A 12,286-nucleotide genomic window follows, 5' to 3' on the forward strand; every position below is an offset into this window, starting at 1 on the left:
GCCGTAGTTGGCTAGCTAGTAAGCAAGAGATAAGAACGTTGCCAGCCAGTATGGCAATGGAACATTTACAACGAACAACTGGGTCGCGTCCATAGATACAGAACAAAAAGACGGAACGACTGGGTCGCGTCCATAGATACAGAACAAAAAGACTGAACGACTGGGTCGCGTCCATAGATACAGAACAAAAAGACTGAACGACTGGGTCGCGTCCATAGATACAGAACAAAAAGACTGAACGACTGGGTCGCGTCCATAGATACAGAACAAAAAGACTGAACGACTGGGTCGCGTCCATAGATACAGAACAAAAAGACGGAACGACTGGGTCGCGTCCATAGATACAGAACAAAAAGACTGAACGACTGGGTCGCGTCCATAGATACAGAACAAAAGACTGAACGACTGGGTCGCGTCCATAGATACAGAACAAAAAGACTGAACGACTGGGTCGCGTCCATAGATACAGAACAAAAAGACTGAACGACTGGGTCGCGTCCATAGATACAGAACAAAAAGACTGAACGACTGGGTCGCGTCCATAGATACAGAACAAAAAGACTGAACGACTGGGTCGCGTCCATAGATACAGAACAAAAAGACTGAACGACTGGGTCGCGTCCATAGATACAGAACAAAAAGACTGAACGACTGGGTCGCGTCCATAGATACAGAACAAAAAGACTGAACGACTGGGTCGCGTCCATAGATACAGAACAAAAAGACTGAACGACTGGGTCGCGTCTCTAGCAACCGAAACGATAGAACAAACGACCAGCCGGCTTGGGTAGCAACCCAAGATTTATGTCGGGACTATATCTTGTGGAAGGATTACATATTATGAATATATTTATCAAAATAACGTTTTTAAGGAAAATATGTCAATCATTAATTGAATATGTTGGTAACCTGTTGTATAAAGTGATAATGCTCTCGAAGCTGGTGGCACGGTTTGCCCTCAACCATGCCAATATATCCTCCAAGTCCAAACACCGGCTTCGAGGGCATTATCACGTCATAGCCTATATGGCCAATTTATAGACTACTTTATAATGATTTAATACAACAAAGTGTTGTTTAAATGCTGATTGCTTTATGTCCCTATCAGCTTGTTGTTTCGCACTGACAGATGTTTCACAATGTATTTCTTTGTAGGCTATAGCCTAAATAAATACCTAGCCTAAATTCATTTTCGTTCTTTCTTAGTCACCCTGTCTGGCTCTGGACCTATTTAGAGTGTTTATATGCAGTTTAATATGACATGTTGCCTAATTGAAATGATGTGCGGTTCCTACATTCACCTTTTCATATTTATTCAAATACTTTTATTTCAAATCATATGGTTTGGTTTCAATAGTTCAAAAACAAATGGTAGGTTCAGGTACTCGTTTCAATAGTTCAAAAACAAATGGTAGGTTCAGGTACTCACAAAAGAAGATGTGTGTTGGTTAAATTGGGATTTTAATGAGGTAGCAGTTTTTTCCCCCTTGTGAGGGCATAGTTTTTAGTGGAGCGGTTGGAAAGGATGTGGAGCACCAAAGTGGTCCATGAGCAATGAACAGGATTTACAACCGCTCAACTCTGTCCACATACTCTGAGTAGAACGGACCTAACATACAGTATGTATGTTCATTACAACAAAAAGTAAATCGTTAGTGTCAAAAGTTCACAAAACAGTTAAGTATTTACAACTTAAAAAGAGAAACATGAGTGGCAATGTCACTTAATTACTTTAAGTATTTAACACTGCAATACTTTGAGTTGGGTTACTCAAGATTGTAGTCAACGGGTTTCCACTAAAAATGTAGTTATCAGAATTAATTACTTTTTACAATGTAGTGTATGTACACTGTACAGTACATTATATATGCATTTGACTCAAGCTGCCCACACGGTGGCAGTGTTTAGTAAAACATGTTTTAAAAGACTACTGGTATGTAGGACTGTTTCTGACATCTTTTCTCCTGGGATTAAGTGTTTTACGTGGGTGCTTCTGTCCTGTGTGAGTCATATCCTCCTGACATTGTTTGGATAAATATGCCTTCATTCAACAATAGCTTCAGTGTTGTCTTTTCGCTTCTACCCGTCAGCCTGCATGCCTGTCTCTTTTCCTGACTCTCTCTCTATCTCTGCCTGCCTGTCTCTTTTCCTGACTCTCTCTCTATCTCTGCCTGCCTGTCTCTTTTCCTGACTCTCTCTCTATCTCTGCCTGCCTGTCTCTTTTCCTGACTCTCTCTCTATCTCTGCCTGCCTGTCTCTTTTCCTGACTCTCTCTCTATCTCTGCCTGCCTGTCTCTTTTCCTGACTCTCTCTCTATCTCTGCCTGCCTGTCTCTTTTCCTGACTCTCTCTCTATCTCTGCCTGCCTGTCTCTTTTCCTGACTCTCTCTCTATCTCTGCCTGCCTGTCTCTTTTCCTGACTCTCTCTCTATCTCTGCCTGCCTGTCTCTTTTCCTGACTCTCTCTCTATCTCTGCCTGCCTGTCTCTTTTCCTGACTCTCTCTCTATCTCTGCCTGCCTGTCTCTTTTCCTGACTCTCTCTCTATCTCTGCCTGCCTTTCTCTTTTCCTGACTCTCTCTCTATCTCTGCCTGCCTGTCTCTCTGTCTGCCTGTCTCTCTGCCTGCCTGTCTCTCTGCCTGCCTGTCACTTTTCCTGACTCTCTCTCTCTATCTCTGCCTGCCTGTCTCTTTTCCTGACTCTCTCTCTATCGCTGCCTGCCTGTCTCTTTTCCTGACTCTCTCTCTATCTCTGCCTGCCTGTCTCTTTTCCTGACTCTATCTCTATCTCTGCCTGCCTGTCTCTCTGCCTGCCTGTCTCTCTGCCTGCCTGTCTCTCTGCCTGCTCGACTTATGTAACCGCTCTACTACCTTGTGTCTTCTAGAATAGCTCACCCACATTCACTGAGCTCATTCAGCCCACTGGTGCTCTCTCCACACATACAGTAAACCACCTACTATTCATGTGATTGTACTATAACAATGTTAGACTGCTCTCTGGTGGTAAGCAGTTGTCATAACGCAAATGCTTATAGTGGCAGTACCACTGTTGAATGAATGAATTTAAAAATGTATAAATTACCAGTCAAAAGTTTGGACACACCTACTCATTCCAGGGTTTTTCTTTATTTTTACTATTTTCTACATTGTAGAATAATAGTGAAGACATCAAAACTATGATGTTTTTTTGATTTATTTCACCTTTATTTAACCAGGTAGGCCAGTTGAGAACAAGTTCTCATTTACAACTGCGACCTGGCCAAGATAAAGCAAAGCAGTGCGACACAAAAAACAACACAGAGTTACACATGGAATAAACAAACATACAGTCAATAACACAATAAAAAAAGTCTACATACAGTGTGTGCAAATGATAAGGGGGGTAAAGGCAATAAATAGGCCATAGTGGCGAAATAATTACAATTTAGCAATGAAACACTGGAGTGATATATGTGCAGAAGATGAATCTGTAAGTAGAGATACGGGTGCAAAGGAGCAACAAAAAAAAACAGTATAGGGATGAGGCAGTTGGATGGGCTATTTACAGATGTGCTATGTACAGGTGCAGTGATCTGTGAGCTGCTCTGACAGCTGGTGCTTGAAGTTAGAGAGGGAGATATGAGTCTCCAGCTTCAGTGATTTTTGCAATTCATTCCAGTCATTGGCAGCAGAGAACTGGAAGGAAAGTTAGCCAAATGAGGAATTGGCTTTGGGGGTGACCAGTGAAATATACCTGCTGCAGCACGTGCTACGGGTGGGTGCTGCTATGGTGACAAGTGAGCTGAGATAAGGCGGGGCTTTACCTAGCAAATACTTATAGATGACCTGGAGCCAGTGGGTTTGGCGACGAATATGAAGCGAGGGCCAGCCAACAAGAGCATACAGGTCGCAGTGGTGGGTATAATCATGTATTAACCAAAACACTGTTAAACAAATGTATTTTATATATTTTAGATTCATCAAAGTAGCCACCCTTTGCCTTGATGACAGCTTTGCACACTCTTGGCATTCTCTCAACCACCTTCACCTGGAATGCTTTTCCAACAGTCTTGGAGGAGTTCCCACATATGCTGAGCACTTGTTGGCTGCTTTTCCGTCACTCATCCCAAACCATCTCAATTCGGTTGAGTTTGGGTGATTGTGGAGGCCAGGTCATCTGATGCAGCACTCCATCCCTCTCCTTCCTGGTCAAATAGTCCTTGCACAGCCTGGAGGTGTGTTGGGTCATTGTCCTGTTGAAAAACAAATGATAGGCCCACTAAGCGCAAACCAGATGGGATGGCGTATCGCTGCAGAATGCTGTGGTAACCATGCTGGTTAAGTGTGCCTTGAATTCTAAATAAATCACTGACAGGGTCACCAGCACAGCACCCCCACATCATCACACCTTCTCCTCCATGCTTCACGGTGGGAACCACAAATGCAGAGATCTTCTGTTCACCTACTCTCCGTTTAACAAAGACACTGTGGTTGGAAACAAAAATATCCAATTTGGACTCATCAGACCAAATTGCAGTTTTCCACATGTCTAATGTCCATTGCTCGTGTTTCTTGGCCAACGCAAATCTCTTCTTATTATTGGTGTCCTTTAGTAGTGGATTCTTTGCAGCAATTTGACCATGAAGGCCTGATTCACGCAGTCTCCTCTGAACAGTTGATGTTCAGATGTGTCTGTTACTGAAACTCTGTGAAGCATTTATTTGGGCTGCCATCTGAGGTGCAGTTAATTACCGATTTCTCAGGCTGGTAACTCCAATGAACTTATCTTCTGCAGCAGAGGTATCTCTGGGTCTTCCTTTCCTGTGGCGGTCCTCATGAGAGCCAGTTTCATCATAGCGCTTGATGGGTTTTGCAAATGCATTTGAAGAAACTTTCAAAGTTCTTGAAATGTTCCGTATTGACTGACCTTCATGTCTTAACGTAATAATGGACTGTTGTTTTTCTTTGCTTATTTGAGCTGTTCTTGCCATAATATGGACTTGGTCTTTTACCAAATAGGGCTATCTTCTGTATACCACCCCTACCTTGTACCTACCACCCCTACCACTTTTTTTGTTACTACATGATTCCATGTGTTATTATTCTACAATGTAGAACATTTTCAAAATAAAGAAAAACCTTTGAATGAGTAGGTGTGTTAAAACTTTTGACTGTTACTGTGTATACTGACATGATTTGTATATGTCTGACTCTTCAGAACTGTCTGATCCGTGTGACGGCGCGGGGCAGGGAGGCCCTAGTCACAGACTTTGGCCTGGCCAGAGAGGTGGTGGAGCTGCCGGTTAAAGACCCAGAGAGGAAGCTCTCCCTGGTGGGATCTGCCTTCTGGATGGCCCCGGAGATGCTGCGTGGGGAACCCTACGATCGCAAGGTAAGGATACGTCACCAAGACCCTTCATTTGAGTAAATAGCCTTGCCTGAGTCAAAACTGACCACAGATCAGGAGGCCCAAAAGCCTGCTGAGTTTGAGAAGATGTGGTCAAAAATACTTTGGGTAGAAAGTTAGAGAGCTTTGTCATGTCTTAGTATCCTAGTAGTTGGAACATAGCTCATCGTTGGTTGTCTCTCTGTACGACAGACATGTGATTCTGTGTTGTCACCAGGTGGATGTATTTTCCTTTGGAATTATGCTCTGTGAAATACTGGCAAGGATCCCTGCAGACCCAGAGATTCTACCAAGAACCCAGGTAAAGCTCTACTCTGTATTTACATTATATACGACTACACAGATCCAGGTTTTCTACCATGTGTGAATGCTCTGCCATGCACCATGTGTGAAATCTCTGCCATGGACCATGTGTGAAAGTTCTGCCGCATGCACCATGTGTGAAATCTCTGCCATGCACCATGTGTGAAATCTCTGCCATGGACCATGTGTGAAAGTTCTGCCGCATGCACCATGTGTGAAATCTCTGCCATGGACCATGTGTGAAAGTTCTGCCGCATGCACCATGTGTGAAATCTCTGCCATGGACCATGTGTGAAATCTCTGCCATGGACCATGTGTGAAAGTTCTGCCGCATGCACCATGTGTGAAATCTCTGCCATGGACCATGTGTGAAAGCTCAGCCCTATTGACCGTGTTTGTGTGTGTGTGTGTGTGTTTGACAGGACTATGGCCTGGATGTGAGTGCATTTAGGGAGCTGGTGGGCGGGTGTCCTCAGCGGGTGTTGGAGCTGGCAGCCAGCTGCTGTCTGGTGAGTACATACAGTATACTTTAAAGTACAGTTCATACAGAAAACGTTACAGCATAGTTCATACAGTATACCTTATATTCTGTTGAGTGCATAGAGTACAGTATACTTTACAGTACAGTTCATACAGTATATGTTACAGTACAATTCATATAGTATACTTTACAGTACAATGCATATAGTAGAATTTACAGTATAGTCCATACACTATACTTTACAGTACATACAGTATACTTTACAGTTTGGTGAGTAGATATATTACAGTATACTTTACAGTAAAATTCATACAGTATCCTTTACAGTACAGTTCATACAGTATACTTCACAGTACAGTTCATGCAGTATTATTTACAGTCTGGTGAGTAGATATAGTAAAATATACTTTGCAGTACAGTTCATACATTATACATTACAGTACAGTTCATACAGTATAATTTACAGTCTCGTGAGTAGCTACAGTACAGTATACATTACAGTACAGTTCGTGGTTGCCCACAGCCGGATGAAGGTATATTTTTGCTCTATACACTTGGTAGCACGAACTTGTTGAGGATAGGGGGCAGTATTTTCACTTTGGATGAATTGCGTTCCCATAGTGAACTGCATCCTACTCTGTTCTAGATTGCTAATATATGCAAATTATATAAAAAATTATTACTATTGGATAGAAAACACTCTGAAGTTTCTAAAACTGTTTGAATTATGTATGTGAGTATAACAGAACTCATAGGGCAGGCAATCTTCCAAACAGGAAGTGAAATTCTGAATACATGTCTAATTTCAAGTCATCGCCTATCCACTTCCAAATAAGATATGGATCTGGTAGCACTTCCTATGCCTTCCACTAGATGTCCCCATTCAGTAGAACGTGGAATTGAGCTTCTGGTGTGAACTTTGGCCGAATGGGAGGGGAAATAGTCACTGTCCCGACAGAATGCAATTTGCCTGTGGTGCATTTCTCTGTGGGTGCCACCGTCGTTCCATTTGGCTGCAGCTGAAAACGTATGATCCGATTGGAACGTTATTGGATATATATGAAAATAACATCCTGAAGATTGATTCTCTACTTAGTTTGACCAGTTTATTCGACCTGGAATATATATTTTTGAAGTTTTCGTGCGAGTTGTGCTGGACCAGCGTCAGCATTTGGGCACGTGAGCTGAAAGTGGTAGCAAATGCAGCTAATTGGACATTAGTATTGGACATTATGGAACAAAACAACGATTTATTGTGGAACTAGGACTCCTTGCACTGCATTCTGATGAAAGATCATCAAAGGTAAGGGAATATATATGATGTAATTTCGTATTTCTGTTGACTCCAACATGGCGGAGAAATACTTTTACGTCTGAGCGCTGTCTCAGATTATTGCAAGGTAGGCTTTTTTCATAACGTTTTAAAAAAATCTGACACAGCGGTTGCATTAACCTGTTGCCTCTACTTGGGACGCTTGCGTCCCAACTAGAGCTCTGGAAATGCAAATGCGCTACGCTAAATGCTAATAGTATTAGTTAAAACTCAAAAGTTCATTAAAATACACATGCAGGGTATCAAATTAAAGCTACACTCGTTGTGAATCCAGGCAACAAGTCCGATTTTTAAAATGCTTTTCGGCGACAGCATGAGAAGCTATTATCTGATAGCATGCACCAATACACTACAACAGAAAAGCACAGCAGGGGACGTAAACAAAATAATTAGCATTTCGGCGTTACACAAACCGCACAATAAAATAGAAAACAGTCATTACCTTTCACCATCTTCTTTGTTGGCACTCCTAGATGTCCCATAAACACTATTGGGTCTTTATTTCGATTAAATCGGGCCATATAAAGCCAAGATATCGTTATATGTAGACTGTGTGATAAACGAAAAAAACAGCGATTTCACAACGTAACGTCATTTTTTAAAATTCAAAAAGTAGACGATAAACTTTCACAAAACACTTCGAAATACGTTTGTAATGCTACTTTAGGTATTAGTAAACGTTAATAAGCGATAAAAATCATCCGTAGGCGATGTAAATATCATTAGCTGTCGTCTTGGAAAAAATTTCAGGAGAGAGCTCTTCCGGAATGATCTGGGCGGAGACCGGAGGTAAGCGGTGCCCCTCTTTCGGTTCAACCAAGAATCAAAGATGATTAAATTCACAAGATACTCGACAACATGGGGATGCTGTGGGAGTTGAATGCTCGGTCTTATCTAATTCGGCTCACTGTTAACAATTGCTGGAAGTGGCGCAAGGATATTTATTTCCATTTTCTGTGATCAGGTTTTCCTGCGCTTTCCGATGTAACGCACGTTATGTAATAGCCACAGTCGTGATTTAACCAGTTTTAAAAACGTCCGAGGGTTTCCTATCCACACATTCTAACCATATGAACGTACTATATTCCTGGCATGAGTAGCAGGGCGTTGAAATGTTGCGCGATTTTTAACAAAATGTTCAAAAAAGTAGAGGGTCGACTGAAGAGGTTAAGAACCAGTGTATCTTTAATTATATGTAGGACATGTATCTTTAGTCAAAGTTTATGATGAGTATTTCTGTTATCTGGCGTAGCTTTCTATAATTCCTCCGGATATTTTGGAGGCATTTCTGAACATGGCGTCAATGTAAACCGAGATTTGTGGATATAAATATGCATATTATCGAACAAAACATTAATGTATTGTGTAACATGTCATATGAGTGTCATCTGATGAAGATTTTCAAAAGGTTAGTGATTAATTTTATCTCTAATCCTGCTTTTGTGACTATCTTTGGCTGGAAAAAATGGCTGCGTTTTTCCTTTGATTTGGTGGTGGTCTAACATAAATATATTTTTAAAATATACTTAAAATAAATAAAATCGGACATGATGGGTAGATGAACAAGATGTTTATCTTTCATTTGAGGTATTGGACTTGTTAAACCTGTTAAGTCTACCCCCTACTTTTTCGAACATTCTGTTAAAAATCGCGCAACATTTCAGCGTCCTGCTACTCATGCCAGGAATATAGTATATGCATATGATTAGTATGTGTGGATAGAAAACACTCTGACGTTTCTAAAACTGGTTAAATCACGGCTGTGACAAGTCAGATTTTTAAAATGCTTTTCGGCGACAGCATGAGAAGCTATTCACCATGCTTTTTCTGACTGTTGTTTATATCCATGTGAGAGCAAACAGTGTCAATGCAGACATCATTTTCAACCCACTGAAGAGCTTGATGCGATTTCCCCTGATGCGCCCAAATTCTTCATGGGGGTTTAGCTGCACTCTCAAGCTCACTTTGAATACTTACACCCAGTATGTGACTTGTCTAACAAGGAAAAATAAGATCATTGACTTATGTTATGACTCAGTCTCCAAAGCGTATTCATCCTTGGCCAGACCTCCACTGGGTGGATCAGATCATAACACTGTTTTTCTACGACCAACTTATAGACAGTAACTCAAAAGGGAGAAGGTGGTGGAAAAACAGATACAAGTGTGGGACAATGACAGTATTGATCAATTGCATGGATGCTTTGATTGTACCACCTGGAGTGGATTTGAAGAATCATCAGCTGACCTGAACGAGTTGACTGATATCTGGCTATATTGAATGATTTGGTGATCCCAAAAAAACATGTAAGATATTTCCTAACAACAAACTATGGGTGACCAAATAATTGAAAGTGGAGGTGTACAGAGAGGTGAACAAAGGGATAAACTGGCGAGATGCCAGTACAAGGATAAGGTGAAAGAGATATGGTCACAGGGAGACTCTCCAGTACAAGGATGAGGTGAAAGAGATATGGTCACAGGGAGACTCTCCAGTACAAGGATAAGGTGAAAGAGATATGGTCACAGGGAGACTCTCCAGTACAAGGATAAGGTGCAACAGATAATATCACAGGGTGAATCTCCAGTACAAGGATAAGGTGCAACAGATAATATCACAGGGTGAATCTCCAGAATAAGGATAAGGTGCAACAGATAATATCACAGGGAGACTCTCCAGTACAAGGATAAGGTGAAAGAGATATGGTCACAGGGAGACTCTCCAGTACAAGGATAAGGTGCAACAGATAATATCACAGGGTGAATCTCCAGTATAAGGATAAGGTGCAACAGATAATATCACAGGGTGAATCTCCAGTATAAGGATAAGGTGCAACAGATAATATCACAGGGAGACTCTCCAGTACAAGGATAAGGTGCAACAGATAATATCACAGGGAGACTCTCCAGTACAAGGATAAGGTGCAACAGATAATATCACAGGGAGACTCTCCAGTATAAGGATAAGGTGCAACAGATAATATCACAGGGAGACTCTCCAGTACAAGGATAAGGTGCAACAGATAATATCACAGGGAGACTCTCCAGTATAAGGATAAGGTGCCACAGATAATATCACAGGGAGACTCTCCAGTACAAGGATAAGGTGAAAGATACGGTCACAGGAAGACTCTCCAGTACAAGGATAAGGTGCAACAGATAATATCACTGGGAGGCTCTTGGTCTGCCTGGTTGTGCATTAAGAATATGGCAAACACCCCTTTCAAATGTAGGCAATGTATCGATTCCTGCCTAGACGAGAGGGTGTGCCTCTCTACAGCCAATGAACTAAACAAGTTCTTCACCCGCTTTGAAACAGGTGGCTCCCCCGGCCTGTCTGCAGGAGGATGTCATGGCAACCGAGAAAATCTATTGTTGTACCTGTCCCAAAAACCTCTCATCCCATCTGTATCAAATGATTACAGACCTGTAGCTCTTACCTCTCCCTTGATGAAATCTCTTGAAAAGATCATCAAGGCATAATCAACACCACCAGACACCTTTTTGATCGCCTCCAATTTGCATACCGGTCAGAGAGAGGGACAGATTACGCCATCCTCTCTTACATATAGTGTACATGCATTTGTAGGGCAGTAAAACCCATGTGCTTAATATGTTTGCAGATTTCTCCTTTGCATTTAACACAATCCATTGGTCCTCACGGACAGACTGAGAGGAGACTTGGTACTTGATGCTATGCTGATCACATGGATCACCAACTTCCTAACTGAAGTTGGTGATCCTCTCAGTAGGTTACGAGTTGGCAACACACTCTCTGAGGTGTGCACTACTCCAGTTGGAACCCCACATGGCAGTGTTCTTTCAACAGTACAATACATACTGTATACAGACAGCTGCCAGAGCCGGTTCCCGCTTCTAGAGCCGGTTCAAATTGTGCAGTAATTTGGGACATGTAGCCTATTTGAATCATTATGGAACTTAGACCACACGTAGAAAGTGAACCTTTCTAGCGCAAGCGTTCCGCTAGCGGAACCCCTCGACAACATTCCGCTGAAAAGGCAGCATGCGAAATTCTATTTATTTTTTGTTGAAATATGTAACTTTCACACATTAAATGGTTCAAGACGACTGACCATACCAACTACTGAGAAGTGCATAGGAAAGGCTTGTGTAGGAAAGGCATTTCCTAAACCGGAATCGTACCCAAAGCGTCTTAGGGTGGAAATGCTGATCTAGGATCAGGTCCTCCCTGTCCAAATCATATTTATTTTTATATTAAAAACAAAACTGATCCAATATACTGTGATAGAAAAATTTCATATTTACCTGATTTGTTAGATATTTGATGATTAAATACTTAACTAAACAGTAAGACAATTAAATGTCTGTGTGAACTGAGAGGAGCCTAAAACCTACAGCTGTCATTCCATAGATAAGATGTGGTGGGTGTAACAGAGATAGAGAGAGCCTGGAGGAACAGAACAAAACCCTCATTGTCTCATCATCCTTGCATCTGGAAAATAACACCAGAGACAGATGACCACAGGAGATGAACCCAATCTATATGCGAGGGCTGGAACCAACCATGACTAAGCATTCTTGGTATCAGCTGTATAAGAAACAGCATTTTTTGTAAAGGTTAGGCTGCTCGGCCCAACAGTCAAGAGTGTTGGGCTGACTAGTCTCATTATTGCAATAATTTATCGATATTGAATAAAGATGATTGTTTGAAGGAATGTCAAAGTCTCTCTCAGTACTGACATTTTCATGACAATACGCACTCCTACTCTGAGTCGCTTTGTGAACAGTTACATTTAAACCCCAAA

General features: G+C 41.7%; 1 protein-coding gene across 1 annotated transcript in view; it reads left to right on the top strand.

Annotated features, from left to right (window-relative positions):
- Positions 1-12,286, top strand: part of LOC115140694 (dual specificity testis-specific protein kinase 1-like) — a 56,625-nt gene that overhangs the window by 40,144 nt on the left and 4,195 nt on the right. The window contains exons 7-9 of the mRNA XM_065026768.1: positions 5,195-5,368; positions 5,601-5,684; positions 6,109-6,195. Of these exons, the coding sequence (XP_064882840.1) occupies positions 5,195-5,368; positions 5,601-5,684; positions 6,109-6,195 (345 nt within the window). The remainder of the gene's footprint in view (positions 1-5,194; positions 5,369-5,600; positions 5,685-6,108; positions 6,196-12,286) is intronic.

Source organism: Oncorhynchus nerka, linkage group LG13 (genome assembly GCF_034236695.1).
Source record: "Oncorhynchus nerka isolate Pitt River linkage group LG13, Oner_Uvic_2.0, whole genome shotgun sequence".
Classification (NCBI taxonomy): Eukaryota; Metazoa; Chordata; class Actinopteri; order Salmoniformes; family Salmonidae; genus Oncorhynchus; species Oncorhynchus nerka.